Raw genomic sequence first — 25,826 nt, forward strand, 5'->3', positions numbered from 1 at the left:
TAATGAAACCCATCCCTTCGTGTCCCACTCGTTTGGGCATTCGAAAAGCGTGATAGGCTGACGTGGCTGATGAGTCGATGAAAGTTAACAGTAACAAACGTTTTGCCGTTAACAGAGATTGGATATAGTATATTCTCAGAAAGTATCCACATTTAATTCGCCTGTCCTATGTTAATTACTTTTATTAATTACGGCTATATAAGCAGGTTCCAACCTCGCTCTTGTCCTTCACGCCATTCCAAAAATTTCTTAGTCAGAAGTTTTCTTTAACTAACCAAAACCTAAAAGCTAACTTCACATCTCGTTTGAAAGATGAAGTTTCCTACATGTTTTCTTCTTTCTCTTTTACAGGCAAGAATCTGCTCTTCGGTTCTAGAAAACCTGTTTTTTGAAAATTTTTTTGAATTTAAGTTTTTTTGTTATGATACCGTGATGGTGGCATTTATTGGTTGTTTCTTATTGATTTTTTTGTTATTAAATGTAACAATGCCGAGTTTTTTTGCAAGGAGTTGTTAGATTTACTATTAACGTAATTCAATGGGAGCTTTGCAGATTCTACTTGCGATTTGCTCTCCGTCATTGCTGCTTATTGTGTTTGTTTGTTTATTAGTAATCTGATTATTGTTTGGTTTGAGGCGGAAAAGGATGGCCAAACACGGTTAAAGTGTAACTGAAATTTTATCGAATTACGTTTGGCTTTTATAAGATTTTGCACAAATATTAGTATCTTATTTCTGTGTGAAACCGTGACAGTTTATTTATTTATAATGGGCTGACTGAAATGGATATAGAAGCTTGTGAGTACTGAGTTCCAAGTTCTTAATGTTCTACTCAGTTTGTGTCAATCAAACTATTCTTTTTTGTAGGTAATTTTGTTCACGTCAGTACTGTGCGCAGAGAAGATTGATTTTGGTGGCCCTTCAGTTTCTTATTTCACTTCGGGGTAAAGAATTTTCTGCCTCAAAGCTTAACGGGTGCTAAATATTTCCAGTCTTATTAATATACGTACAAATGCGTTGTATACGGTTCTCAGTTTTTTACGGCAAACTTAGTTTTTGTGTCTGCTGATTTAGTTTATTGAGCTATTCTGAAGGATCCTATCTAGGCCTTGCAATGACTGAGAGTTGATTAACTGCTGATGGCCACCTATTTTATATGCCTTGCTTGTCACTAGGTTGTAGTATTTTCTGCCTCATCTCCTTCTGTTTGAATAAAAACACTTGTAGTCTGTTGGTCAGGGAAAGGCACTCTAAAGAATATTGTGCAATGTATGATATATGTGGACAGCGTAGTGATGGAAAAGTTCTTAATTGCCCTTATGGTTCTCCCTCTGTGAAGGTGAGCGACTTCTTGCTTGTTCATGTGTTATTTTTATTGCTTTATCTTCTCCTATTGTTTTACCCTTCCAGTTTTAATTTCTGATACTTTGTGTTTTTGTTTTGTTTCTTGTATTTTTATTTTATGCTTTATCAGCCTGCTGAGCTGTTTTCTGCCAAAATTCAAAGCTTGTGTCCGTCGATAAGCGGTAATGTTTGTTGTACGGAGGACCAATTTGACACATTGCGGGCTCAGGTTCAGCAGGTAAAACCTCTGACTTTTATTGTATTTTTGATGTGTGCTAACTTATTCTAGATTTCAAGTTCAAAAAAAAATTTATACAACCATTACTAATTGTACATTTTTCGAGCTTACAAGTTACAAGTACTATCTTCCCTTGAAGAATGAGCTGTTAAGCTATCCTTTCTGGTCAGGACGATACTGTCCCAGGGCAAGGGCATAAGTTTTGTTATGCTATCATCTGCTTTATTATGTATCTATTAATGCTACTTGTTCCCCAAACTGTAATGCATGCTATCTGTTGCAGGCCATTCCTTTCCTTGTTGGTTGTCCGTCATGCTTGAGGAATTTTTTAAATCTTTTCTGTGAACTTTCGTGCTCTCCAAATCAAAGTCTATTCATCAATGTGACTTCTGTTTCAGAGGTTAGGACATGATTATAATAAGTTGATGACCATACCTTACCTTTTGGTTTCCTTCTCTTCTCTCTGGTTCTTTCATGCTTTAAATCTAATAATTTTCTTCAAGTAGTTGGATTACATGAAACATTTAGGATGGTTCCCACTTTATGTGTCCAATCTTGTTTGACTTATTCCCATTGTTTTATTAATTTGTTAGGTTAATGGCAACTTGACAGTGGATGGCATCGACTTTTATGTATCTAATGCTTTTGGAGAAGGGCTTTATGACTCCTGTAAGGAGGTAAAGTTTGGGACCATGAATACACGGGCCATTGAATTCATAGGTGCTGGGGCAACAAACTTTAAAGGTGAATTTAAGTTTTTTGCATGGCTGGAAATCTTGTATATCTAGAATGGTTTGTCAAATATTCTCTGTTACTATCTTTTAATTGTATGGAGGAAATGCTTTGTGAAAAAATAAATTTTGTGGTTTTTCCTCCTGGACCTTCGCATTTTTTTGGCAAAATATTGGGTGAAAGAGAGTAAAGGATGGGTTGGTCTCAACTCTCATTCATTTCCTGCGGTTATGTCAGTGTCTTTATGCTGGACAGAGCTTATACATGCATAAATGAAGTTAGAATATCTAGTGCACACCAACAATCTAAAGTTCCTAAATTTTATACTGTGCAAACAATGAACAGTTGGTTGGATTACATCACCAGGCCAATGGGTTGCCTTATCTTCTTTTAGCCACCTACTTGAAGCCGTAAAACTATGGTTCTTATCGTTCCAAAGAATTTGACTGCTAGGAAGCACAAGTGTGCACTTTTCTTGCTTATGAAACTAGTTAACTATAAATAAGGTTACTTCCTTCAACATTATGGTCCTGCCAAATCCTATGTAGAATATTTTTCTCCCACCTACTTATTACTTTTTTCTGTTCTTCATTAGTATTTTATTAATATGTTGATTCTTTTCAGAGTGGTTTGAGTTTATCGGTCAGAAAGCTCCTCCTGGGTTTCCTGGTTCACCTTATGCTATTAATTTCAAGTCTACTGTTCCTGACTTTTCTGGAATGGAGCTTATGAACGTCTCTTCTTATTCATGTGGTGACACCTCTCTGGGCTGCTCTTGTGGTGATTGCCCATCATCACCTCAATGTTCCAACTCTGAACCTCCTTCACCCCCGGAAAAAGATCACTGCTCAATAACTATTGGGCCTGTTAAGGTCTAATTGATGACCTTTTTCTTTAGCTAAAGTTGGTAATTTTTGTTTCAGTTTAGATGACTTAATGGTAGTGGATACTGCATGACACTTAATTTTCATGGCTGAATCAGTTAGTTAATTCTCTTTTGAGAAAAATTTAGTTGATATGTGTTGTGTGTATATGGTGATATTGACTGTTACTTGCAGGTAAGATGTATGGACTTTGCATTAGCTATAGCGTATATCGTATTGGTTTTGGGACTTCTTGGATGGGTATTGTTTCATCGGCCAAGAGAAAGGAGAGCTGCATCTGACAGGGAACCATTGCTGAAGTCCATAGATGGGGATGAAGCAAATTATGCTAACATGGAATATGATGAGAACCTTGCTTTGAAGGTAAATGATGATTATTACTTATTAGATATTTTTACATGGTTGGCTTTGACATTCTCGTAGTATGATGAGTTTGAGAATTGCATTAAAGAGCATTTTGCCTTTTCTGGATCTGAGTAGCATTCAATTTTTTTTATCCTAGAGTTCCAGTAGGTTCTGTTGTTGGCTATTGCAGTTACGAGTACTCTTTTCATTCTCTTATTAATGAAAAATAGTAATATGTTAGCTACCTTCTAAATATTTTTCTTGTTTCCCCTTTCCCCTTCAACTTCTTCCTCTTTTAGATTTTAACATCTTTGCCCGTCACTTACGAGTAGAATTCTGTTTTCATGTTCTCATCTAGGATTTTGAGATTGCAATATGATAGTATTTTTCTGCACTGGCATGTTGTGGTGTATGGCTGTTTCTTGTCACAGCTTAGTTTTATTCCCATCTAATATTACTACTCTAATGCATTTATGCATCTGTTAAAGCTGGCAAGCCTTCATTTAGAATCTAATATTTATTTCTTCTCCATGAATCCAATTCCTAATAATTTAGAAGTGGCTGCCTGAATTCTTGTTGCTCCTTCTACCCTTATCTATGAATTTTTGTTTTGTCAAGTGCTGGGTAATGTGTAATCATCTCCTTGCAGACTTTATTAGTATCTTTTGGGCTTCTACATTGTCACTCTCATTCTGATTCTAAGTTCAGTTAACCATGTTCAACTCTGATTTTTGGTTCCATAAAACCCATAACTTGGTTCAGTTAATCATGACTTGGTGCCTGATCTGTTGATAACTGGTTGTCTAAATGTACAAAGTCACTAAGCATTTGGTATGCAAAGAGGAAATGATCTCCTTTGTCGAATCATTATGATTATGGAAATACTGGAATTGTCAGAAGATGTCATGGTAGGCTGTGAGAAATTTGCTTTGTTAATGCATTTATATTGATATTGCAGTATAACGTTAGGCTTCTATTTCACTTTTCCATTTTATGGAAATGATTCTTTGGGTTTTTTTTTTTTTAATCTGTTTTATTTATTCAGCTTGCTATTCATCCTGTTAAAAAAGAACTAAATCACCATATTGGTGGTCTTTGAGGTTTGGATGTTATGTATGCACTTTATCTTGAAATCAGGGACGTGAGGTGGCTCCGCATTTGACAAATGGTGTGCAACTTTCCGTTATTCAAGGATATATGTCGAGCTTTTACAGGTGAACATGTACATAATTAGATTTTTTCACACTTGCAAACACAAACTTACATATCTAGATAATTAAATAACTAGCACGTGCTAAATGTTTTCTTATGCTATGTCCAGGAGTTATGGAAGATGGGTTGCTAGAAATCCTACTCTTGTACTGTGTTTATCATTTGCAGTTGTTATTGTGTTATGTTTTGGTCTTATTCATTTTGAAGTGGAGACAAGGCCAGAGAAGGTATCATATTTCATCTTTATGATTTTTAAGATTGTGCTAGAGAGTGCGGTCAGTTACCAACAATCTATTAGTTCTATCCATGCTAGAGAGTGCGGTCAGTTACCGACAATCCATTAGTTCTATCCTTATTTTTATTCCTTTCTTCTTCTTGTCCATCTTTCTTTTTTTTTTTTTGGGGGGGGGGGGGGGGAGGGTTAGAAGGTGTTAGGTATAAAAACATTTTTCAGCAAACAGGCCCTTTTCTTTATCAATTTTAGTAGCAAAAGTTTCTTTGCAGCATTATATCTTCTCTTTTCTTTTCTTGCACTTTTTTATGCTCCATGTTTTAAGGCCATTGTAGGCCCTTTTCACTTGTCTTCCCAAATTCGTATATGGATTCTAAAACAGGGAAAAGGAAAATTGTTTTGCTGTATTTTTTCTCCTTTCTAAAGATTTGAACAAAAAGATGATTGGAGGTTCTTGTATCTCTTTGGTACCTGACTACCCCTTGGATAAGCCTTGAGGATATGTATTGTCTGTGATCGTGCTTTCTGTTTGCTATTCTTTTACATATTGGTCAAGGCTTGACAGATGTAATCATATAGTTGTGGGTAGGCCATGGGAGTAAGGCTGCGGAAGAGAAACAATTTTTTGACAGTCAGCTTGCGCCCTTCTACAGAATTGAACAGGTTCTTTTTGTTCCTTTTTCTTTATGAGTGATGCGATTTGTTTTTCCATATTTGAGCCCCAGCAGGCTAACCCCTCCACTCCTGAAAAAATTAAAGAACAAATACTTTCAACAATTAATTTGGCTTTATACCCTATATAAAAGAAAAGAGAAACACTTTCTTGCCTTCTGTACCCCATCTGTTCCATTGTTAACTTTATCTAGACTGTTTTAGAAGGTTAGAATTGGAAATTATAGGTGATGATAATTACGACGAATACAAGTTGATAGTCCAAAGTTATATTCATCTTAAACATCATCTTAGTGTGTTTGGCAATAAGATGCCTTATCATCTTAATTAAGTGTCAAATTGAAAAAAAAATCTGAGTGGGGGAGCTTGGAAAGCCAAGCATATAAAAGATCAATGTATATTCTTAGAGATTTTTGTCATCAGATAACCATATATTTTGTTAGTTGCTGATTGAACATCATTACAGGAAAGGGTTGGTATGCCTGAGCATAAAATTTAATTTCATATCTCAACAAATTAATGTTTAAGTTGATTGAAATATACTTTTTCCCCAATGATTGTCTGAAAGGTTTCTATGTGCCAAAAAATTGAAGTTTGAGTGGGAGAATAATATCTTTGCTTCTTAACTGACCCTAACTCTCTGTCTCTGTGTCTTTCTCTGTTTGTCTCTCAGTTTAATGGAAATGAGACATCATCTAAATTTATATGAAAGCAATGACATTTTTCTTGATACTTAATATGTTTCAGCTTATATTAGCAACTTTGCCTGATAAAACACGTGGGAAGCCACCCAGTATAGTTACAGACGATAACATCCAATTGCTTTTTGAAATTCAAGAGAAGGTACATTGCACTTGTTGGTACTTTTCAGAAGCCATTGGTATAAGTGAAAGCTGGTTTGAAGTATTTCTTAGTTGAATTGTGTCATCATGTGTTTTTCTGTTTGTGCCATCTTAACAATGCATATTTGTCTGTTCTTCCTGAAAATGGACAGGTTGATGAAATTCGTGCAAATTATTCTGGTTCGACGGTGTCTCTGACTGACATTTGCTTGAAGCCTCTTGGCCAAGATTGTGCTACTCAGAGTGTTTTACAGGTTTTCTTGCATTTGTATTTGCGAGTCTCAGGGTTCAGAATATCTTTACTGCTTTTTGAAATTAAGCAAATAGGATTCAAGTTACCTCTTCCTTTTACTAAACATCATCATCTTTGCTTTTGTTACTTGACCTCTTTTACTAGTATTTCACGATGGACCGGGAAAACTTTGAAAACTATGGAGGAGTTACACATGCTGAGTATTGTTTTCAGGTAAATTCTTTTGCTGCTCCGCGTATTTGCATGTGTGGTTGTGCATGTGCATGTGCATGTTTACTTGCGTTTATTCTATCTGGTTAGTCATGGAAGAAATCAAATGTTTTCTTGTTGGCATGCTAATCCAATTGAATCCATCCTTCCCCTTTCTCTGATTTAAGTTTTCATTGATTTTGCTATGGTCATCATGATGTCAATTGGTCTGAGGGTTTTGCCTTAAGCTTGAGGCAGGAATAGGCATTGACTGCTTGGTTTAAAAAGACAAAGCTCGTTATGAATTTGAAGACTTTTCATTTTGCACATGGAAAGGGCCTACAAGTGGAAAAATTGGACCATTTGAGGCTTACCATAGCTAGCTATTCACATATGAAAAATACCTGTTATATGTTATTTATATAGTTGATTTTTTTGAAGCTTAGGATCATCGATGCTTGTTACAGTTGGCATTATGTTTAAGATGATTCTCACTGGGATGTCTAATGTGTCTTTGATTTGTTTCCCACTCACTCCCACTCTCAGCATTACACTACTTCAGACACATGTTTGAGTGCATTTAAGGCTCCACTTGATCCTAGCACTGCATTAGGGGGATTTTCGGGGAACAATTATTCTGAGGTAAATTTTTAATCCTGTCTTTTGTTTTCTTAGTATATACTTATTCTTTAATACTCTTTCATTTCAATTTCAGGCTTCTGCATTTGTTGTGACCTACCCAGTTAATAATGCAATTGATGAAGCAGGCAATGGGAATGGGAAGGCAGTGGCTTGGGAAAAATCTTTTATTCAGTTAGTGAAGGTACAAGTGTACATATTTTTCTTACATTCTCTTTCTCGTATGTGGATATTCTAGATTGTCTTGGTTATTAGGAGGTACTGCTATAATGATGCAGTCAAAAAGTTAATGTCTTAGTCTTGGATAATTGTATGGACATAACAGGAGGAACTGCTACCTATGGTTCAGTCTAGAAATCTTACTCTTTCGTTTTCATCTGAAAGCTCAATTGAGGAAGAACTAAAAAGAGAGAGCACTGCAGATATTATTACAATTGTCGTAAGTTACTGGAAACTTGTTAGTTTCTCATCAGTCAACCTTTTCAAAATGGTTCTAGTTGTTTCTAACTTCATCTGTTTTTATACTTAACAAATATAACAAATATTTGCTATTTTAAATTCCTTTTGCTCCTAATTTAATTTCATTGCAGGTAAGCTATCTTGTAATGTTTGCTTACATATCTATTACATTGGGAGATGCACCTAGGCTATCTACTTTCTATATCTCATCCAAGGTATATTTTTTATTTTTTAAGTAGTTATTTATATTTTATGTGATGTACCATCATATCCTTATGGCTTATTAGCAACTTCCATGTCCACTGTTACGTATATATCTATTGTCATTATGACATTGTTTGAATTGATGTTAACAAAATGGCACTTACTTGGTAGCTTTTTTCAACTTGTTGTCACATTTTGTGCATGTTGAGCACGGTATCTCTGCTAAATTCAATTTCTTGATTATATCTTCAATTTTGTATGTTGGATTTTCTGATACCAATGGAAGGCTGGGTGGCTCTGTTCACTGCTCTCTATGTTTTAACTCTTGTGGTGAGACTGTTTCATGTAGCATTGGAATATTGGACAGAAAATTTACTCAGGTATAAGGGGACACCTCAATGGTTAGAGCTTGAGATTTTCACTTGGAAGCCTCAAGTTCAAATCTTGTGTATGGGAGACCTCTATGGTTAGAACTTGAGATTTTCACTTGGAATCCTCAAGTTCAAATCTCGGGTATGGGAGAGAGCTACCTCCCTTTGTATAGTGCCAGCCCAATTGGCTATTTTATTATAAAAAAGAAGCACTTACCTCTCTTTGACTGTCCGGTGCCACTTAAATGCTCTGGCATTCCTAGATTCATTTACTCGTGTTATGATGGGTACATGCATCAACAGAGGCACAATTATGCTCATGCATACCATTGTATATTTCTTGGCTATGTTGTGTCCATGTGACACATATTCTTGTTATATGCTAGCTTCTATTGAAATTGAATAAATTTCCATGTATTTGGAATTGTTATAAGTTTATGAAATTCACTTTTCATCCACCATTTTGCAGGTTTTGCTTGGTTTTTCGGGAGTTATTCTTGTCATGCTTTCTGTTCTTGGATCTGTTGGGTTTTTCAGTGCTTTTGGAGTTAAATCTACATTGATCATAATGGAAGTGATACCTTTTCTGGTTTTGGCCGTAAGTTCTCAATCTGATTGTTGTAGATGGCATTCTTGTTTTAGGTATTGCAATGGGAGAGTCTACATCGAAGATTTGATAACAAGTAGTCCTGAGTTGACCTTGTTCCCCCTCTCCCTGGTTGACAGATCTGTTACAGACTTTAGACTGCAGTCTCTCTTACATTTGGGCTTCATTAATTTCAAGCAAAAGTTTCCATTCATACACTTGTATAGAACAATTTATTCCATCAATTGGAGCTCAAATACTTAAAACTTTGCTTATTGAGAAACTGGAACTTGTGTTCTATAATGGCTTTATTCTCAATTTGTTGGGTCATCATTTAGGGGGCAGACATGTGCCCCTGGCAGTGCCTTTTAGAAAACAAAAAATTTAAGGGAGTATTCCTATAAGTACATTCTTTGTCATAGTCAGATATCTGTCCTTAGATTTTATATTTTGGTCCCTAATATGTTGCAAACATTCCTTAAATGTGAAATCAAACATCCATATAGACATTCTTGATGATTCTTGATTCTCAAATTTCTCTTTATCCGTCATTTTTTAGGGTTTGACAGTGATTATAATGCTCTTTTAGTTTGTTTATTTCTTTCATTTAGTTCTCTTCCACTTCTTGTGCTATTCATTTTAATCAGGTTGGAGTGGATAACATGTGTATTCTGGTTCATGCGGTAAAACGACAACCGTTGGAGCTACCTTTAGAGGAACGAATCAGTAATGCACTGGTTGAAGTTGGTCCATCCATTACGCTAGCTAGTTTGTCTGAGATTCTTGCATTTGCAGTTGGAGGCTTCATTCCCATGCCAGCATGCCGTGTCTTTTCGCTGTTTGCAGGTCTAAGAATTTGCTCTTTGTCTTGTAACTTTAAGTTATCAACTAGTTTCTTTTTTGACCTTAATCGCTCTGCCTCTTTTTTTTTTTGGTAGCTTTGGCTGTTCTGCTGGACTTCCTTCTACAAGTTACTGCTTTTGTTTCACTGATAGTTTTTGACTGTCTTAGAGCTGAGGATAACAGGATTGACTGTTTTCCATGCATAAAAATTCCTTCATCCGCTGGCGATTCTGATGAAGGTTGTTGCTTATGAATTTGTTATGTATTGTTTGCTTTGAATGCCTAGTACGGTGCTAAATTTTTATGTGAACATTCTTTCCGCTCTTTAACCTTACACTGATCAACCATTTTGATGAATTTAGGTATGAACTCAAGAGGACCTGGACTTTTGGCTAGATATATGCAAGTAAGATATTTGAATTTATAAGCACCATATTATATCTAAGGCACTATTATATCCTTTTTCTTTTGGGTGAAAGGATATGTTCTGCCATTGGTTGGAAGTTGGGTTATTCATATTCTCTTGATGAATGTTAGCATGTGAATTTCTTATTTGATGGTCATGGCAATGCTATATGGCCTATTATATGTTTTCATATTAACTTTGAAAAATGATTATATTGTAGGAAATACATGCACCCATTCTTGGACTTTGGGGAGTCAAAGTGGTTGTAATTGCTGTCTTTCTTGCTTTTGCTTTGGCAAGCATTGTAAGCTGCTTGCATTTTATGTCAGTTAATATCTAACTGATTTTTTCATTATATAAATAGTTTTCTACTTGTGTTTTAGGCCCTTTCGACAAGGATTGAGTCCGGTTTGGAGCAACAAATTGTTCTTCCTCGGGACTCATATCTTCAGGTTTAAGCCATCTGGTTTGATATTTCCTTTTGTTCTGAAATTTTGTATCTTTTTCCTTGTCAATCCGTCTTTCTTACTGTTCGATATATATTTGCATCAGGGATACTTTACCAATGTCTCAGAATTTCTCAGAATTGGACCACCATTGTATTTTGTTGTTAAGGATTACAACTACAGGTATCAATTTGAATATTATGCCATTCTTCTTTTCTCAGTTTGATGCTTTACTTTTTTCTATCTACCAAGATCTTCTTTAAGTCCGGTATGGTGTGTTGTTTCAAACTACTGAATTTCACTATGTGATGGTTGTTTCTATGAGAATTGAAGAATGGTAATGCTTAAATAGTGTGCTTGATATCGGCATACATGATTTAACCTTGCTTAGGCATGATCTCTGTTATTCTTCACATAATTCATTTGACACACAAAAACTAGCGTACTTTAGACTAACGTTCCTATGCGTTAATCGAAATTAATCAGTTGAGTTTGCTCCTAACGTATATAAGAGAGAGGCTGCATTTAGGTATGAAAGATGATCTTAACTATCAATTTCATAAGAGAAGCAAGAGAGGTAGATAAAAGGTGTGCTAGTTTCATCCTTGCTTTTGCTTAGCGGGTTTTTTGGCAGAATTAGTTTGACTCCCAAGCCCTTTGTGCTGAATCCCTAATGGGGCAATAAAAATGGATAATGTTATGAGGATTACCTTTATATTTCATGGCCTTGGAGTGTCTGATTATTAGGTCGGAATTTGGATAGTCTTGTTCTTGCTGGCTGTGTGTTACTGTCTCATTCAACTCAACTTTGATTTTAATATCATGTTTGTGAGAGTGAAAGGATTCCTATTGGGAAAAGCTTATCCATTTCCCCTTTAGTCTGAAAAATCTGAATGTTGGTGATGGTGGAGTCAAAACCCGAGGTATGAGCTCTGCAGAATGTTTCTCTCCTGCGAATGTTTTTCATTTTCTCTCTCTATAAGCTCTAAAGGAAGCAGGTGAATTGCTCTTAGCTATTGTTGCTTCCTTCTGACTGTCTTTATTCAGGAGCATTGCTGTAACCTTTTCTTATATGAAGATAAAACATGAAAAACCCTAAGCAATAGAACAGTTTAGAAGGATATGATTGAACAAATTTTCATCCTTTCTAACCAGTCTTCTATAGCAATGGGATGGTCTTTTAGGTGAGAAAAGCCATGCTGAAAGAAGGGTAGTTGTATAGTACAGGATCAGTTCTTTCCCCCTTACAGGTTGTAGTTTTCAGCTAGAATGATGAAACTTCATTGCCCTTTGGATAAATAACAGAATGGTTACTTCCATGGGATTACAAATTTTAGTTGAATTACAATTCAAAGTTGTAATATAAATTTAATTGCATTGTTTTATGTTTTGGATTTTTGAAACAATAATTACAATGATTTTTCCTTGATTAAGGCCAAAATGAAAATGGATGATGTTTTGTGAGAAGATATTGGTAATGTAGTTATTTAATGGAGATATTTCTACAGAGTTGGAGAAAAGCTGTCTTGTCAATCACCTATATTTAAGCTTTATTATGATGTTTTTCTGAAACTTTATGCTGGCAGCAAACATGTGGAAGCTCTTCTCCTTTCATTTTTTATAAATGCCTCTATATTTTTTGTTTTATTCTCAATCCATTTTGATATATTAATCAAGTTTGATATGGCTGTTTGGTCTAATGGGCTTTCCCACTCAGCTTGGAATCAAGAGATACAAACAAGTTATGTTCCATCAACCAGTGTGATTCTAACTCTCTTTTGAATGAGGTAATGGATTGTCAAGTAGTTTTTATTATACTATTTAATGCAATCGTGAAAACACTCTGGGATGCATGTTTTCTTGTCTATTGAGTTATTATTTATCCGAATCTTGCATATGTTATTGTTTGAACGCTCAATTACAGACTCTCGAAGTTGCAGGAGGCTTTCTTTTAGTTGGCTGACACCTTATTTTTATCCGACTGTCTCACTCACTGTCTAAAACAATGCAATTCTCATTTTTCTCAGATATCAAGAGCATCATTAGTTCCAGAATCAAGCTACATTGCTAAGCCAGCTGCCTCATGGCTTGATGATTTTCTTGTATGGTTATCACCCGAGGCATTTGGTTGTTGTCGGAAGTTTACAAATGGCACTTACTGTCCACCAGATGATCAAGTTAGTAATTCATATGTTACAAACTGGTTTCTTTTATGTTAGCTAAATGGATTTTGAGTTGATGTTTAGTTTTTTCCACAAGCTTAACATTTTGTTCTAGGAACCCCCTTTCTCTCCCATGCTGAGATCTTAATGTGTATCAAATGCAATATCCGTTTAATTGTTCAACAATAATATCTGTGGAAAAACTAAGAAATAAATCAGTGTGGAAACTGAATGTATGTTGGAAAACTGCTTATTGAGAATTATAAAAGAATCTTAGGTTTATATACAACTAACTAGGGGTTACTAGGGGTTAAACTAGGAAACTAAATCTTCCTAAAAAACTAATCCTATAATTGAGGGATTGTCTATCCTAATTTTAGGGATAAAAATACTTAATTCTAGAGATACAAATATAAATATACAGATTACAAGATTACAACCAGCTGTAAATAAGTGTTTTCCCACACTCTCCCTCAAGCTGGTGAATAGGTATTTTCCATTCCCAGCTTGGAAATAATTTCTTGAAATGTTGCACTACTGAGACCTTTAGTCAACACATTTTCAAGTTGACCCTTGATTGATACATAAGGTGTACAAATCAACCCACTGTCTAGTTTCTCATTTATGAAATGCCGGTCTACTTCAATGTGTTTTGTTCTATCATGTTGCACAAGATTGTGTGCAATGCTTATTGCAGACTTGTTATCATAGTAGAGTCTCATTGGTCCATCCCACTTGATCTTCAAGTCTTCTAGGATAATCTTTAACCATAGTAGTTCACAAATTCCTTGAGCTATTGCTCTAAACTCTGCTTCAGCACTTGATCTTGCCACCGCATTTTGTTTTTTACTCCTCCAAGTCACAAGATTACCACATAAGAAAGTGCAGTAGCCTGAGGTGGATCTTCTATCAGTTACTGAACCTGCATAATCCGCATCTGTATATGCTTCTAGAACTAACCCTGAATTTCTTTTGAATAAGATACCTCTCCCAAGATTGGCCTTCAAATAGTGCAATATACGGTAGACAACCTGTAGGTGCACTTCTTTAGGACAATGCATAAATTGACTTACCACACTCACAGCATATGCTATATCAGGTCTAATATGTGACAGATAAATGAGTCTTCCAACTAATCTTTGGTACATCTCTCTATTTACAGCAGCATCTTCATTAGCTTCCCCAATTTTATGATTAGGATCTATAGGGGTATTTGCAGGTTTACATGCAAGCTTCCCAGTTTCCTTTAGAAGATCCATCACATATTTTTGTTGTGAGATGAAAATCCCATGTCGTGAGTGAGCTACTTTAATTCCTAGGAAGTACTTCTCTCTAGCTCTTTTATCTCAAATTCTCTAGCCAAACACTGTTTTAGAGATTCTCTCTTTGTCATCATCTCCAGTTACAATTATATCATCAACATACACTAATAGAACTGTGACTCTCCCTGAATCAGAGTGCTTGATAAACAATGTGTGATCTCCTTAACTCTGTTTATATCCCATTGCTAGCATCACTTTGGCAAATCTCCTGAACCAAGCTCTAGGAGACTGTGTAAGGCCATATAAAGCTTTTTTCAACCTGCATACTTTGTTTGCTTCTAGATGACCTCCAAATTCCGGTGGAACCTTCATATATATTTCTTCTTCCAGATCACCATGTAGAAAAGCATTCTTTACATCAAATTGTTGAAGCTGCCAATTGTAATTTGCAGCCAATGATAACAAAATCCTAACTAGAGCAAAGGTTTCCTGGTAATCCACTCCATAGGTTTGAGTGTAACCCTTAGCCACTAACTTGGCTTTATACCTTTCAACAGTACCATCTGCCTTGTATTTTACAGTGAAAACCCATTTACACCCCACTGGATTTTTTTCTTTAGGCAACTCTACCAGTTCCCATCTCTGATTTTTCTCTAAGGCCTTCATTTCTATTTTCATGGCTTGCCTCCATTTCTCACTGGATAATGCCTCGGATAATGTAGTTGGAACAGAAATAGTGGTTAGGCTCACAAGAAAATTTTTGTGGGATGATGAGAATTTTTCAAATGACACAAAATTAGAGATTGGGTATAGTGGATGCTTGGTACATTCTCTGGTTCCTTTCCTAATGGCAATAGGCAAATCATAATCACTAGTTATAGTTTTAGGAGATTCATGCTCATTTTTAGAAACAGAGTCAAAAACTGTAGTTACCTCATTTCCAGATTTAGGATTAGGTTCTTGGACTGGCACTGGTTCAGGATCTGGAACTTTTCTTCTTGAGTATACCTGTAATTCCTTCATAGAATCAAGAACAATATTATCCTTTATCACATCTTTCGTATTTGGAATGGGTTCAGACTCAAATTCAGTGTTTGACTTGGGTTCAGCAGAAATAGGTTTCAACTCAGAAGAATTAATGGGTGTAAATGTTGAAGAAAGGGGCAAATCAAGCAAAAAGAAGTCTTTATCCTTATCTTCCATGAATGAAATCTCCCCCTGAAGATAAGGTTGAGTAAAAAATGGTTTATTTTCTTCAAAAGTGACATCTGCAGACACATAAAATTTTTTGGTAGGAGGATGATAGCATTTATATCTTTTTTGAGTTGAAGAATACCCCACAAAAATACACTTAATCGCTTTTGGATCCAAGTTTCCCCTGTTATGACTGTGAACATGAACAAATGATGTACAACCAAATATCTTAGGGGTGAGATTGTTTGTGGTATTGAGGTTGGGATAAAATTGTAAGAGTAGTTCCATCGGAGTTTTAAATCCCAAAACTCTTGAAAGCAACCTATTTATAATGTGTGGCAATGAGAACAGCTTTCCCCCAGTAAAATTTAGGTACATTTGCTTGAAAAAGAAAGGGTCGGATTGTGGCTAGTAAATGGCTGTTTTTCCTCTCTGCCACTCCATTTTGCTGTGGAGTATTAACACAAGATGACTCACGGATAATGCCCTCTTTTTGAAAATAGGTAGATAGACTCTGGTTGAAGTAGTCTCTTGCATTATCAGACCTAAATCTCTTGATTCTCACTCCAAATTGATTTTGGATCATGTTTTGGAAGCTTAAAAACACACTATTCACATCTGATTTGGATTTAAGTAAAAAAACCCAAGAGACACTAGTATAATCATTTATGGATGAAACAAACCATCTCGCACCAGAAATATTAGGAATTGTAGAGGGACCCCAAATGTCACTATGAATCAAGTAAAAGGGAGTAGAACTTCTTTTGTTACTGATTGAAAAAGACACACGTCTATGCTTTGCAAGTTCGCAAACATCACAATAAAAATCTTCAACATTTAATCCTTTGAACAAGGAAGGAAACATGTTTCTCAAGGTTCCAAAAGAAAGATGTCCAAGACGAAAATGATAAAGCTAGATTTTGTCTTTATTGGAAGATTTTTCAGAAAGAAATGACAAAGGTAAACTATTCTTGATACTACTTGTGTTATCTAATGTCTCAAGATAGTATAGTCCATCTTTCTCCTTAGCAAGTCCAATCATCTTCCCCGAACTCTGGTCCTGAAATTCACAATAAGAGGGATAAAAAGTTACTTTGCAATTCATATCTTTGTTAAGTTTTTGTATAGATATCAGATTAGTAGACAATCCAGGAACACAAAGAACATTTTTTAGAACAAACGAGGGATTAACTTGAACATCTCCTAATCCTGTCATTATAGTAAGTGAACCATCTGCAACAACAATTTTCTTATTATTAGGACACAGGTTATATGTACTAAACTTTTGTGAGGAATGTGTCATGTGGTCTGTGGCTCTTGAGTCAATGATCCAAGAACTCGTAATAGGCTTAGCCGAGACATTTAATCCATGAGAACCGGAAGCTTTACCTGAACTAGAAACCTTACCCAAAGAACATACCACAGTAGGCTTATCAAGGATTTTCAATAAGTTTCTCAGCTTTTCAATTTCTTCCTTATCGAACTCTCCTTGTTTTTGAGACATCTGTAGTACTTCAGTAATTTTTTCAGTTAGCATTTGCTCAAATTGGGTGGTAGTGATATCTTTCTTTGAAAAGTTTCGGCAATGAAGGCCTAAACAGGATTCGGGAATGAAGGCCTAAAAAAGTCAGCAATGAAGGCTGAAAATTTTGCTTCCCAAGAAGAGCCTAAAGCTCTGATACCATGTGGAAAAACTAAGAAATAAATCAGTGTGGAAACTGAATGTATGTTGGAAAATTGCTTATTGAGAATTAAACAAGAATCTTAGGTTTATATACAACTAACTAGGGGTTAAACTAGGAAACTAAATCTTCCTAAAAAACTAATCCTATAATTGAGGGATTGTTTATCCTAAATTTAGGGATACAAATACTTAATTCTAGAGATACGGATATAAATATACAGATTACAATATTACAACCAGCTGTAAATAAGTGTTTTCCTACAATATCATACTTGCATAGCATAATGTTGATATATCTTTTCCAGCTTGTTAAGCTTTTTAGATGATTATCACTTGATTGCTGAAGTAGAAATTACTCTTTCCAGCCACCTTGCTGTTCACCCGATGGAGGTTCTTGTGGCTTAGGTGGAATCTGCAAAGACTGTACAACGGTTATGTCCCTGTCCTCTCTCTTCCTTGTGTGTCTGTGGGGTTAGGAGTTGCATATAAGTTAGAAATGTTTTACAGAAGTGTAAAAATGCTGTGTTCATACTATACATTTGAGTGGTTATTAAGGTTCCAGGTTTATTCCAACTATCAAACTAAAAAAATTGTGAGCACTAACAATTTTTAGTTGGTTCCAGTGCTTCCGCCACTCAGATTTAGTTAATGATCGCCCATCTACAGAGCAATTCAAAGACAAGCTTCCTTGGTTCCTTAATGCTTTGCCATCCGCTGATTGTGCCAAAGGTGGTCATGGGGCTTACACCAGCAGTGTGGATTTGAATGGTTTGTACATTGGAAATTTCCTCTGCATATTAAACGGTGTTTTATGGTGCTTGTATGGGATAATAAAAGGCGTGGCCTCTAATAGGTTAATAGGCATTTCATGCTTTCCTCTATACATCTTTTCAGGTTATGAGAGTGGTGTTATAAAAGCATCAGAGTTTCGTACTTACCACACACCACTTAACAGACAAGTAAGCCAATGTCTTTAGTTCACTGATCCCAATATGATTTTTTATTATTTTCTAATATGACTTTAGTTAATCACACCACTTCACCTGATTTCATCATTTTTCTCAGGGTGACTATGTTAATGCATTGCGAGCTGCAAGGGAGTTCAGCTTAAGAATTTCTGATTCTTTGAAGGTTTTAATTAACTATGCTCTTTTATCTTCAACTTTGGCTTCCTTGATCCTAGATATGCTTTAAAGTTCTCTCATGTCGAGTGGTAGGAATGCAAGTTTGCTTTTCATTTCAAGGTGCAAGAACACTTCTCTTATTGTGTTTGACTCATCTCTGTCCCTCTGTTGTTTATGCTGGACTGCTAGAGAGATGGTTTCAGCACATATAATGGTCTCCATTATTCAGACATGAACATTGCTTGGTCTCTAATGTTGAAATGCCATTACATGCTTAGGCCAGTTAAGCAAATTAGTTTTTGATATTTTGTATATTTTGGTGAAGTTTGTATTTGGAGTGTGAGTCATTCTTACTAGTGTTTCTGTCTTGTTCTACATGTAAATACCACTCGAGTTTATAAATTGTCTTTACGGGGAATGAAAATACACTAACCTGGTTAATGAGCTTTACGGAGAATGTGTCCAGAAAAAAAGGAAAAAAGGCACTAGGTGAATAATATGATCACAGTTCAATAAATATTCTTCCTCATGCTGCTGGTTATGTGCTTGACATTTTCGCCATCACTTCATGTTTTCTGAGTGCAATAATTTTTGCCTGATTCCAGTTCACTCTTTTTTTTCCCCTGACATTACTACTCTGGTGCAGATGCAAGTCTTCCCCTATTCAGTATTCTATATTTTCTTTGAGCAATATCTTGATATTTGGGGGATAGCTTTGATGAATATTGCTATAGCACTAGGTAGGTATTCCAATATGCTGTGTTGATCATTTTGCATCCTTCAAGCAAGTTGTATTTCAAACAACTGATTTTCTACTTTCTCTCTCTCATGAATATCATCTTTTACATCGGTATTCTTTGTAGAGAGCTGATTTTTTTTATCATTTGTGATATACTTTGGTCTTTAGTTTTGGATGCTATGTTTACCTGTTCTTTTGTTCCTTGTTCTTTTATTTCTTACTCTGTTTTCTCAAGCGGTATATGCTGACATGCATACTTAATGTGTTTATTGAATGAATCTCTATGTGAAAATGTATTCAGTACCTTATCTTAATTACAGGTGCCATTTTTATTGTCTGTCTGGTTATCACATCCAGGTTTAAATTCTTTCTCTGGTCCTTGTGTAGCCTTTTTGTTTGTTTTCTTAATCACTTTTCACCCCTTGTGTTTTGGACTTGTCTAACTTTAGTATGTTTTTCTTTTCTTTTCTGAACGCAGTTTGTGGATATCTGCCATCATTCTTCTGGTACTGGTGATGCTTGTTGTAGATCTCATGGTATGTCTTTTGCCTTGACATTTACATACAACGCTGTGTCTGCTTCTCACTACTTTTCTCTCTCCACCTTTTTATTAAAAATTTAATAAAGTTTCTGTAGCCTTTAACGTCTCATTTCTCTCAGCTATATTTTCCCCCAAGAGAAAGAAACTTAGTTTCTGTCTAATTTTGCAGGGTGTAATGGCAATTCTGGATATTCAACTCAATGCCGTGTCAGTTGTGAACCTTGTCATGTCAATTGGGATTGCTGTTGAATTCTGTGTCCATATAGCAAATGCTTTCTTGGTCAGTATTAAGCCTTTACTCAGTTTAGTCTGGGATGATTGGATAACAGGACTGGGTTGATTGTATCATACGTGGCTGTGGGAAATTTTGCATTCTTTCTCTTTAAGGTTTCTGTAGATTTACCTGTGTAACAGAGAAGAAGGAAACTTATACATTGCCTTTCTGCCCTCTGACCCCTCTTATCATTATTGTGTCGCTTAATCTCAAATTGAACACTTGTTCTCTTGGAACAAGCTGCTGAAATCGGGCAATTATTAAATTGGCCCATGAGTTGCACATTCTCTTGTTATCTTTAAAATTATTAATTTCAGAATTCTATGCTGTTCTTAAACAGGTCAGTAATGGGGATAGGGATCAAAGAATGAAGGAGGCTCTTGGTACCATTGGAGCATCCGTTTTCAGGTTGAGTGTTCTTCCATTGTCCCGATTTTGGTGTGGTATAATTGATAGAACGTGGAAGACTAGATAAACACTATATAAAAGCTAAATAAAGGATAATTTATTAATTTAACTGTTCTTTTAGGAACTGTTTTATTGAATTTTAGCTCTTACAAACATCTGAGGCACAATCCTAATTTATTTTACAAGTTTCTTCTATTTGTTTTTGTTTCTTTGGTGTTTGGGGAAGGGCGGGAGTTGGGGTGGGGGGTTTCAAGGGGATTATCTTAATCATAGTAAAAACTTCTTTCCCCCACCCACCACCTCTTTCTGCGATAAAAGGATCTAGAGATATCAGAAGAGCTTCTCTATTTCATCAGCTACTTGATTTCTTCATTCTCATTTATTTTTTTGGCCAATAGTTCATTTCAAGATATTAGTAGGATAACTTTTCGTTCTTTTCTGCACCTATTGTAATGCTTGACGAAATGCACCAGTTTGTTGGAGTTCACTTCCGGAAAGGAATTTATTGATTGTATTCATCTTTTGACTTTTTCTTTTGACAGTGGAATCACCCTCACGAAGCTTGTAGGAGTAATTGTGCTTTTCTTCTCAAGATCAGAACTTTTTGTGGTATCTGAGCATTCCCTGCTATCATCCAATTACTTTTTTCCTGGTTAAGGGAATATATACACAGCCTTTTTCTTTTTGCAGGTTTATTACTTTCAGATGTACTTAGCTTTGGTTCTTGTTGGTTTCTTGCACGGGCTTGTGTTTTTACCAGTAAGTTAACTGGAAACTTCTTATTCGCAATCTTCTTTGACTCAATTATCTTTGTTGGCTGTGTCAATCCACCAATTTCTAAGGCTTGCTTTGGTTGTTACATTTGTTACTTGTTTTCTTCTAGTTGCTTTTTTTTTTTATTCAAAAGTTGCTCTAAAGTGAATTCAAATTGTATCAAATCAAATCAAATAATACATGGCTGATCAATAACAATCCACAAAGATGTTTGCTTTTGTATTCAAACGTACTTTTTTGAAGTTGTAAAAATAACAACCAAAAGCTGATCGATGAACAATCCACAAACCAAAGGAACCTTCTGACATGCTTTACTATGATGTGGTTGTCCTAAGACTTTCAAATGAAAATTTCATAAAAACCATTACCGGACGACGTTGGTTTGTTGCATTTCATTCTTTATCTGCTTGTGCTTTAGCTACACAACTTATTGGTCAGTGATTATATATGTTGCTCATTTGATATGCAGGTTGTGCTGAGTTTGCTCGGTCCACCCGCAAGAAATATTACTTCGATACACTTGAATTGACTGAGGTGTTACCAGATCGCCTCTCCTTTCCGCAACTTTGTTAAAATCCTGCTTGTTTGTCCACCCCTAACCACAATGATGAGCACACGCACGTAAATTGCTTTGGATGGTGATGTTTGTTTCTTTACAATTATAACTCTCTAATTGTCATGGATATTTCTCTAAATCGGGGTGGGAGTCGGAGTTGAGGATCTTATATAAATAGAGATATGAAGCTTTGCAATTTAAAATCATGGGAGGGTGGTTGGGTTCTTGTAAAAATGACATATATTATAGTCATGATTATCTGTGAGTAGTTTAATGCTCTGATTCGTTTGAAATGAATCTAGTGTTTTGTTAAACTTTCTTTTATTAATGGCTAAGACCAACTTTTAGTACTTAATATTTGTATAAAATCAAATTTTAAGAACTAATCTTTCACATTTTACCAATTAAAAGTTTTCCAATGGAAGACTAGAAAGTGCATTTTTTAAGCGTTTCTCTTCTGTTTTGTTCTTTGAAATATTGTTTAGAAAAATCCATGAGAGACCACATCCTTTCGGCCTTGGCCCTTACGGAGGGAGAGTTATATTGTTGCTGAGCCCAATTTCTGTAATATGTTGAGCTAAACGTAATTCTTATTTCCCAAGTCCAGAAACAGAAACAAAAGAATGCAGTAATCATAATTACATTTAAAAAGGTGTTTAGGGTATACTGGTTAAACCTTGTCAGAGAAGCCAGCTGGAGGCAGCGACGTCATCTAGCGATCCGCGAGGTTGGAGTTACGTTGTCGGTTTCACACTTTGTTTAGCTTAGCAATCAGCACTTGATCGTAAAGGTCATCAAAGTCCAGAGACAAGCAAACACCAGAACACTGGACTGTTACATGGGAACAGCAAAGCTCACACAAGCACTTCTCAAAAACACAAAAAATCCAAAGCTAGCATGGCAACTCTTCAAGCGCATTCAATCATCACCCACTAATCCTTCCCTTCTTCCTTCAGTACCCACCATTGGCCGTATCCTTCTTCGTTCCAAAATGCTGCCAGAAATTGACCATCTTCACCTCCTTCTCTTATCCTCACAACCTCAACAAAATTCTCTTGCTTCGCTTATTTCCCTTGTCAAACTCTTAGCTAAATCAGGTTTCTTTGATAAAGCTTTTTCCCAGTTCCAGTCCATTAGAACAAAATTCCCACAATACACACCTTCTATTTGTCTGTACAATGCCCTCTTTGAATATTGTATCAAAGAAAGACGTTCAGATTGTGTGCTTTGGTTGTATAAAGATATGGTAATTGCCGGTGTTTCTCCACAGACGTATACTTTTAATCTTTTAATTTGTGGGCTATGTGATTTAGGTTATTTGGAGGACGCCAGAAAGTTGTTTGATAAAATGTCTGACAAAGGTTGCGTGCCGAATGAATTTAGTTTTGGTATTTTGGTTCGTGGGTATTGTAGATTTGGCCTTGCTAATAAAGGGTTGGAGCTTTTAGATGAGATGAGGAGATTCGGGTTTTTGCCAAATAGAGTTGTGTATAATACTTTGATTTCGAGCTTTTGTAAGGAAGGTAAAACTGATGATGCGGAAAAATTAGTAGAAAGAATGAGATGGGATGGTTTGTTTCCAGATGTCGTGACATTCAATTCTAGAATTTCGGGCCTTTGTAGAGCAGGTAACATTCTTGAAGCATCAAGGATTTTTAGGGATATGCAAATAGATGAAGAATTGGGGCTTCCTCGGCCGAATGCTATAACCTATAATCTAATGCTTGAGGGGTTTTGTAAGCAACGGATGCTGGAGGAAGCAAAGACCTTGGTTGATTCCATGGAAAAAAATGGTGATTGGATGAATTTAGAGAGTTATAATATTTGGTTGTTGGGGTTGCTAAGGAATGGAAAGTTAATTGAGGCTCAATTAGTACTTAAAGACATGGTTAACAAGGGTGTGGAACCCAATATTTACTCATATAACATTGTGATGGATGGGCTATGCAGGAATGGGATGCTTTCTGATGCAAGAATAGTGATGGGTTTTATTCTAAGGAGTGGTCTTTCTCCTGATACAGTAACTTATAGCACTTTACTGCATGGTTACTGTCGTAAAGGCAAGTTATATGAAGCTAATGATGTTCTACATGAGATGATGAGATATGGTTGTTTACCTAATACTTATACGTGCAATATTTTGCTGCATAGCCTATGGAAAGGGGGTAAAATATCAGAGGCAGAACAGTTATTGCAAATGATGAACGAAAAAGGATATGATGTGGATAATGTGACCTGCAATGTTGTAATTGATGGTTTGTGCAAAAGTGGGAAATTGGAAAAAGCTATGGAAATTGCAAATGAGATGTGGACACAAGGAGGTGCTGCTGTAGGTAACCTAGGAAACTCATTTATTGGCCTAGTTGATGATGTTGGCAGCAGCAAGAGATGTCTTCCTGACTTGGTTACATATTCAATCATAATTAGTGCTCTATGCAAGGCTGGAAGGATAGATGAAGCTAAAAAGAAATTCAAAGAGATGCTGGGTAAAAGCTTGCAACCTGATTCAGTTATTTTTGATACTTTCATCCATATTTTCTGTAAAGAAGGAAAGATATCATCTGCATTTCGAGTTCTCAAGGACATGGAGAAAAAAGGATGCAATAAGAGCCTACAAACTTATAATTCACTGATACTTGGCTTAGGAAGTAAAAATCAAATATTTGAAATTTATGGACTTGTGGATGAGATGAGAGAAAGAGGGATTACTCCTAATGTTTGCACATACAATAATATTATTCAGTCGCTTTGCAAAAATGGGAAAATCCAAGACACCACTTCAATCTTGGATGAAATGCTGCAAATGGGTATAAACCCTAATATTTCTTCCTTCAGGATATTAATAGAAGCTTTCTGCAAGGCATGTGATTTTGGAGTAGCGAAGGAGTTATTTGAGATTGCTCTTAGTATATGTGGCCACAAGGAAGCCTTTTATAGTTTAATGTTCAATGAGTTGCTTGTTGGAGAGCAAGTCTCAGAAGCTAAAGTGGTTTTTGAAGCTGCGTTAGATAGATCTTTTCATCTGGGTGGCTTCCTTTATAAGGATCTCATTGAAAAACTTTGTAAAGATGGAAAGTTAGAGGAAGCTAGTGGTATTTTACAAAAGTTGATCATAAAAGGATATAAATTTGATCCTGCATCATTCATGCCGGTGGTTGATGGCTTGGGTAAAAGAGGAAACAAGCAAGAGGCTGATGACCTTGCAAAGAAGATGTTGGAGATGGCTTCAGATGGTAGAGTGGCAAATAAGATATATCGAAGTGTAAGGGAATCAATCGATAGGAAAGAAACAAAGTATGGTGGAGACGACTGGCAAAGAATAGTGCACAGGTATGGCTGTTGTAGGAATTCTATCTTTGTGTCATTTCTTCTCTGGCTTCGTTGGTCTTTGGAATGTTTGGCGATAATTTCCAAATATAGATAGCAGTGAACTATAGTCTTTCATAAGAAAAAGAAAAATTATAGAGAACTCATTTTCTAATAAAATCATATATATAATGCCATGGTTTAAGTTTTAGCATGATCTGGTTCTGAAGCAGTCATCAAGATATTTGCTTTTGTAACTTTTACCACAGCTTTTATGTATTCTGATATTGGAGTATTCAGCTGCCAGAAAAACTGGTCTTGTCCTGCACTCCAATATTATACTTTTATAATGGTCTTCAGTAATCCATCATATCCTTTCATTTTTTTTATCAGTGCTGTCTATCTCTGTATATTATCCTTGACATAGCTTCTATTTACTATTCTTCTGCAGAGATGATGGCAGTGGAATCGCTTTGAAAGCTCTTAAGCGAGTACAGAAAGGCTGGGGTCAGGGAAGTTTATCAAGTTTGCAGCCCCAGAAAACTGAGTTTCTTGATTACTGGTGAAGCTGGTGGTTTACTGGGGAAGGTTTGCCATTTTATAAGAGAGATTTTATAATGCATGACTACATTGGATAAGATTTCAGACATCTCCGTTTGGCAACTGATGTAGGGATCTGTACAGTGTACTACAAAAAAAAAAAAAAGAAGTGAACCTATTATTGGTATGTGATTAGTGCCTAAAACAGAAATTCAAAGTAACCCTGTAAGGATATTGTAAAATAAATGAGAAATCTCAGTGTCATTGTAGTTTTGCTCATCTTAATTTTTCAACAACGTAGAAGCACATTGCAAGACAAATGTGTAATGGATGCTCAGTTCAGTTCATCGTTACCCTGCCCAGGCG

The 25,826-nt window shown here is 35.9% G+C and overlaps 2 protein-coding genes across 16 annotated transcripts; both read left to right on the forward strand.

Annotated features, from left to right (window-relative positions):
- The first annotated feature begins 230 nt into the window (after positions 1-230).
- Positions 231-21,969, forward strand: LOC111308678 (Patched family protein). 15 transcript variants are annotated; one of them, XR_016328442.1, is made up of 39 exons: positions 231-351; positions 867-943; positions 1,227-1,338; positions 1,474-1,581; positions 1,865-1,981; positions 2,175-2,325; positions 2,938-3,185; positions 3,372-3,560; positions 4,680-4,756; positions 4,864-4,981; positions 5,566-5,649; positions 6,406-6,501; positions 6,653-6,754; positions 6,898-6,966; positions 7,489-7,584; positions 7,658-7,765; positions 7,907-8,020; positions 8,172-8,255; positions 9,085-9,213; positions 9,849-10,047; positions 10,140-10,283; positions 10,407-10,450; positions 10,671-10,754; positions 10,834-10,902; positions 11,003-11,079; positions 12,614-12,683; positions 12,924-13,073; positions 17,564-17,629; positions 17,822-17,966; positions 18,093-18,157; positions 18,264-18,442; positions 18,969-19,062; positions 19,382-19,418; positions 19,540-19,597; positions 19,772-19,882; positions 20,217-20,284; positions 20,827-20,893; positions 20,975-21,043; positions 21,528-21,969. XR_016328442.1 is itself a non-coding variant. In XM_022907200.2 (39 exons), the coding sequence occupies exons 1-39, from the start codon at positions 313-315 to the stop codon at positions 21,585-21,587; spliced, it is 3,861 nt and encodes a 1,286-aa protein (XP_022762935.2). In that variant the 5' UTR covers positions 231-312; the 3' UTR covers positions 21,588-21,969. The 15 variants fall into 15 exon arrangements, 11 of the variants coding, with proteins under 11 accessions (XP_022762935.2, XP_022762936.2, XP_089601078.1 ...); XM_022907200.2 differs by having other exon boundaries at positions 18,264-18,329; XM_022907201.2 differs by having other exon boundaries at positions 1,239-1,338; positions 18,264-18,329.
- Positions 21,970-22,085: 116 nt separating this feature from the next.
- Positions 22,086-25,739, forward strand: LOC111308681 (Pentatricopeptide repeat (PPR) superfamily protein). The gene is made up of 2 exons (XM_022907212.2): positions 22,086-24,944; positions 25,372-25,739. Exons 1-2 carry the CDS (start codon positions 22,453-22,455, stop codon positions 25,484-25,486), a joined length of 2,607 nt encoding a protein of 868 aa, XP_022762947.2. The 5' UTR covers positions 22,086-22,452; the 3' UTR covers positions 25,487-25,739.
- The last annotated feature ends 87 nt before the right edge of the window (positions 25,740-25,826 follow it).

Source organism: Durio zibethinus, chromosome 2 (genome assembly GCF_047325235.1).
Source record: "Durio zibethinus cultivar Kanyao isolate XHJ-2024 chromosome 2, ASM4732523v1, whole genome shotgun sequence".
In the NCBI taxonomy this organism is placed as follows: domain Eukaryota; kingdom Viridiplantae; phylum Streptophyta; class Magnoliopsida; order Malvales; family Malvaceae; genus Durio; species Durio zibethinus.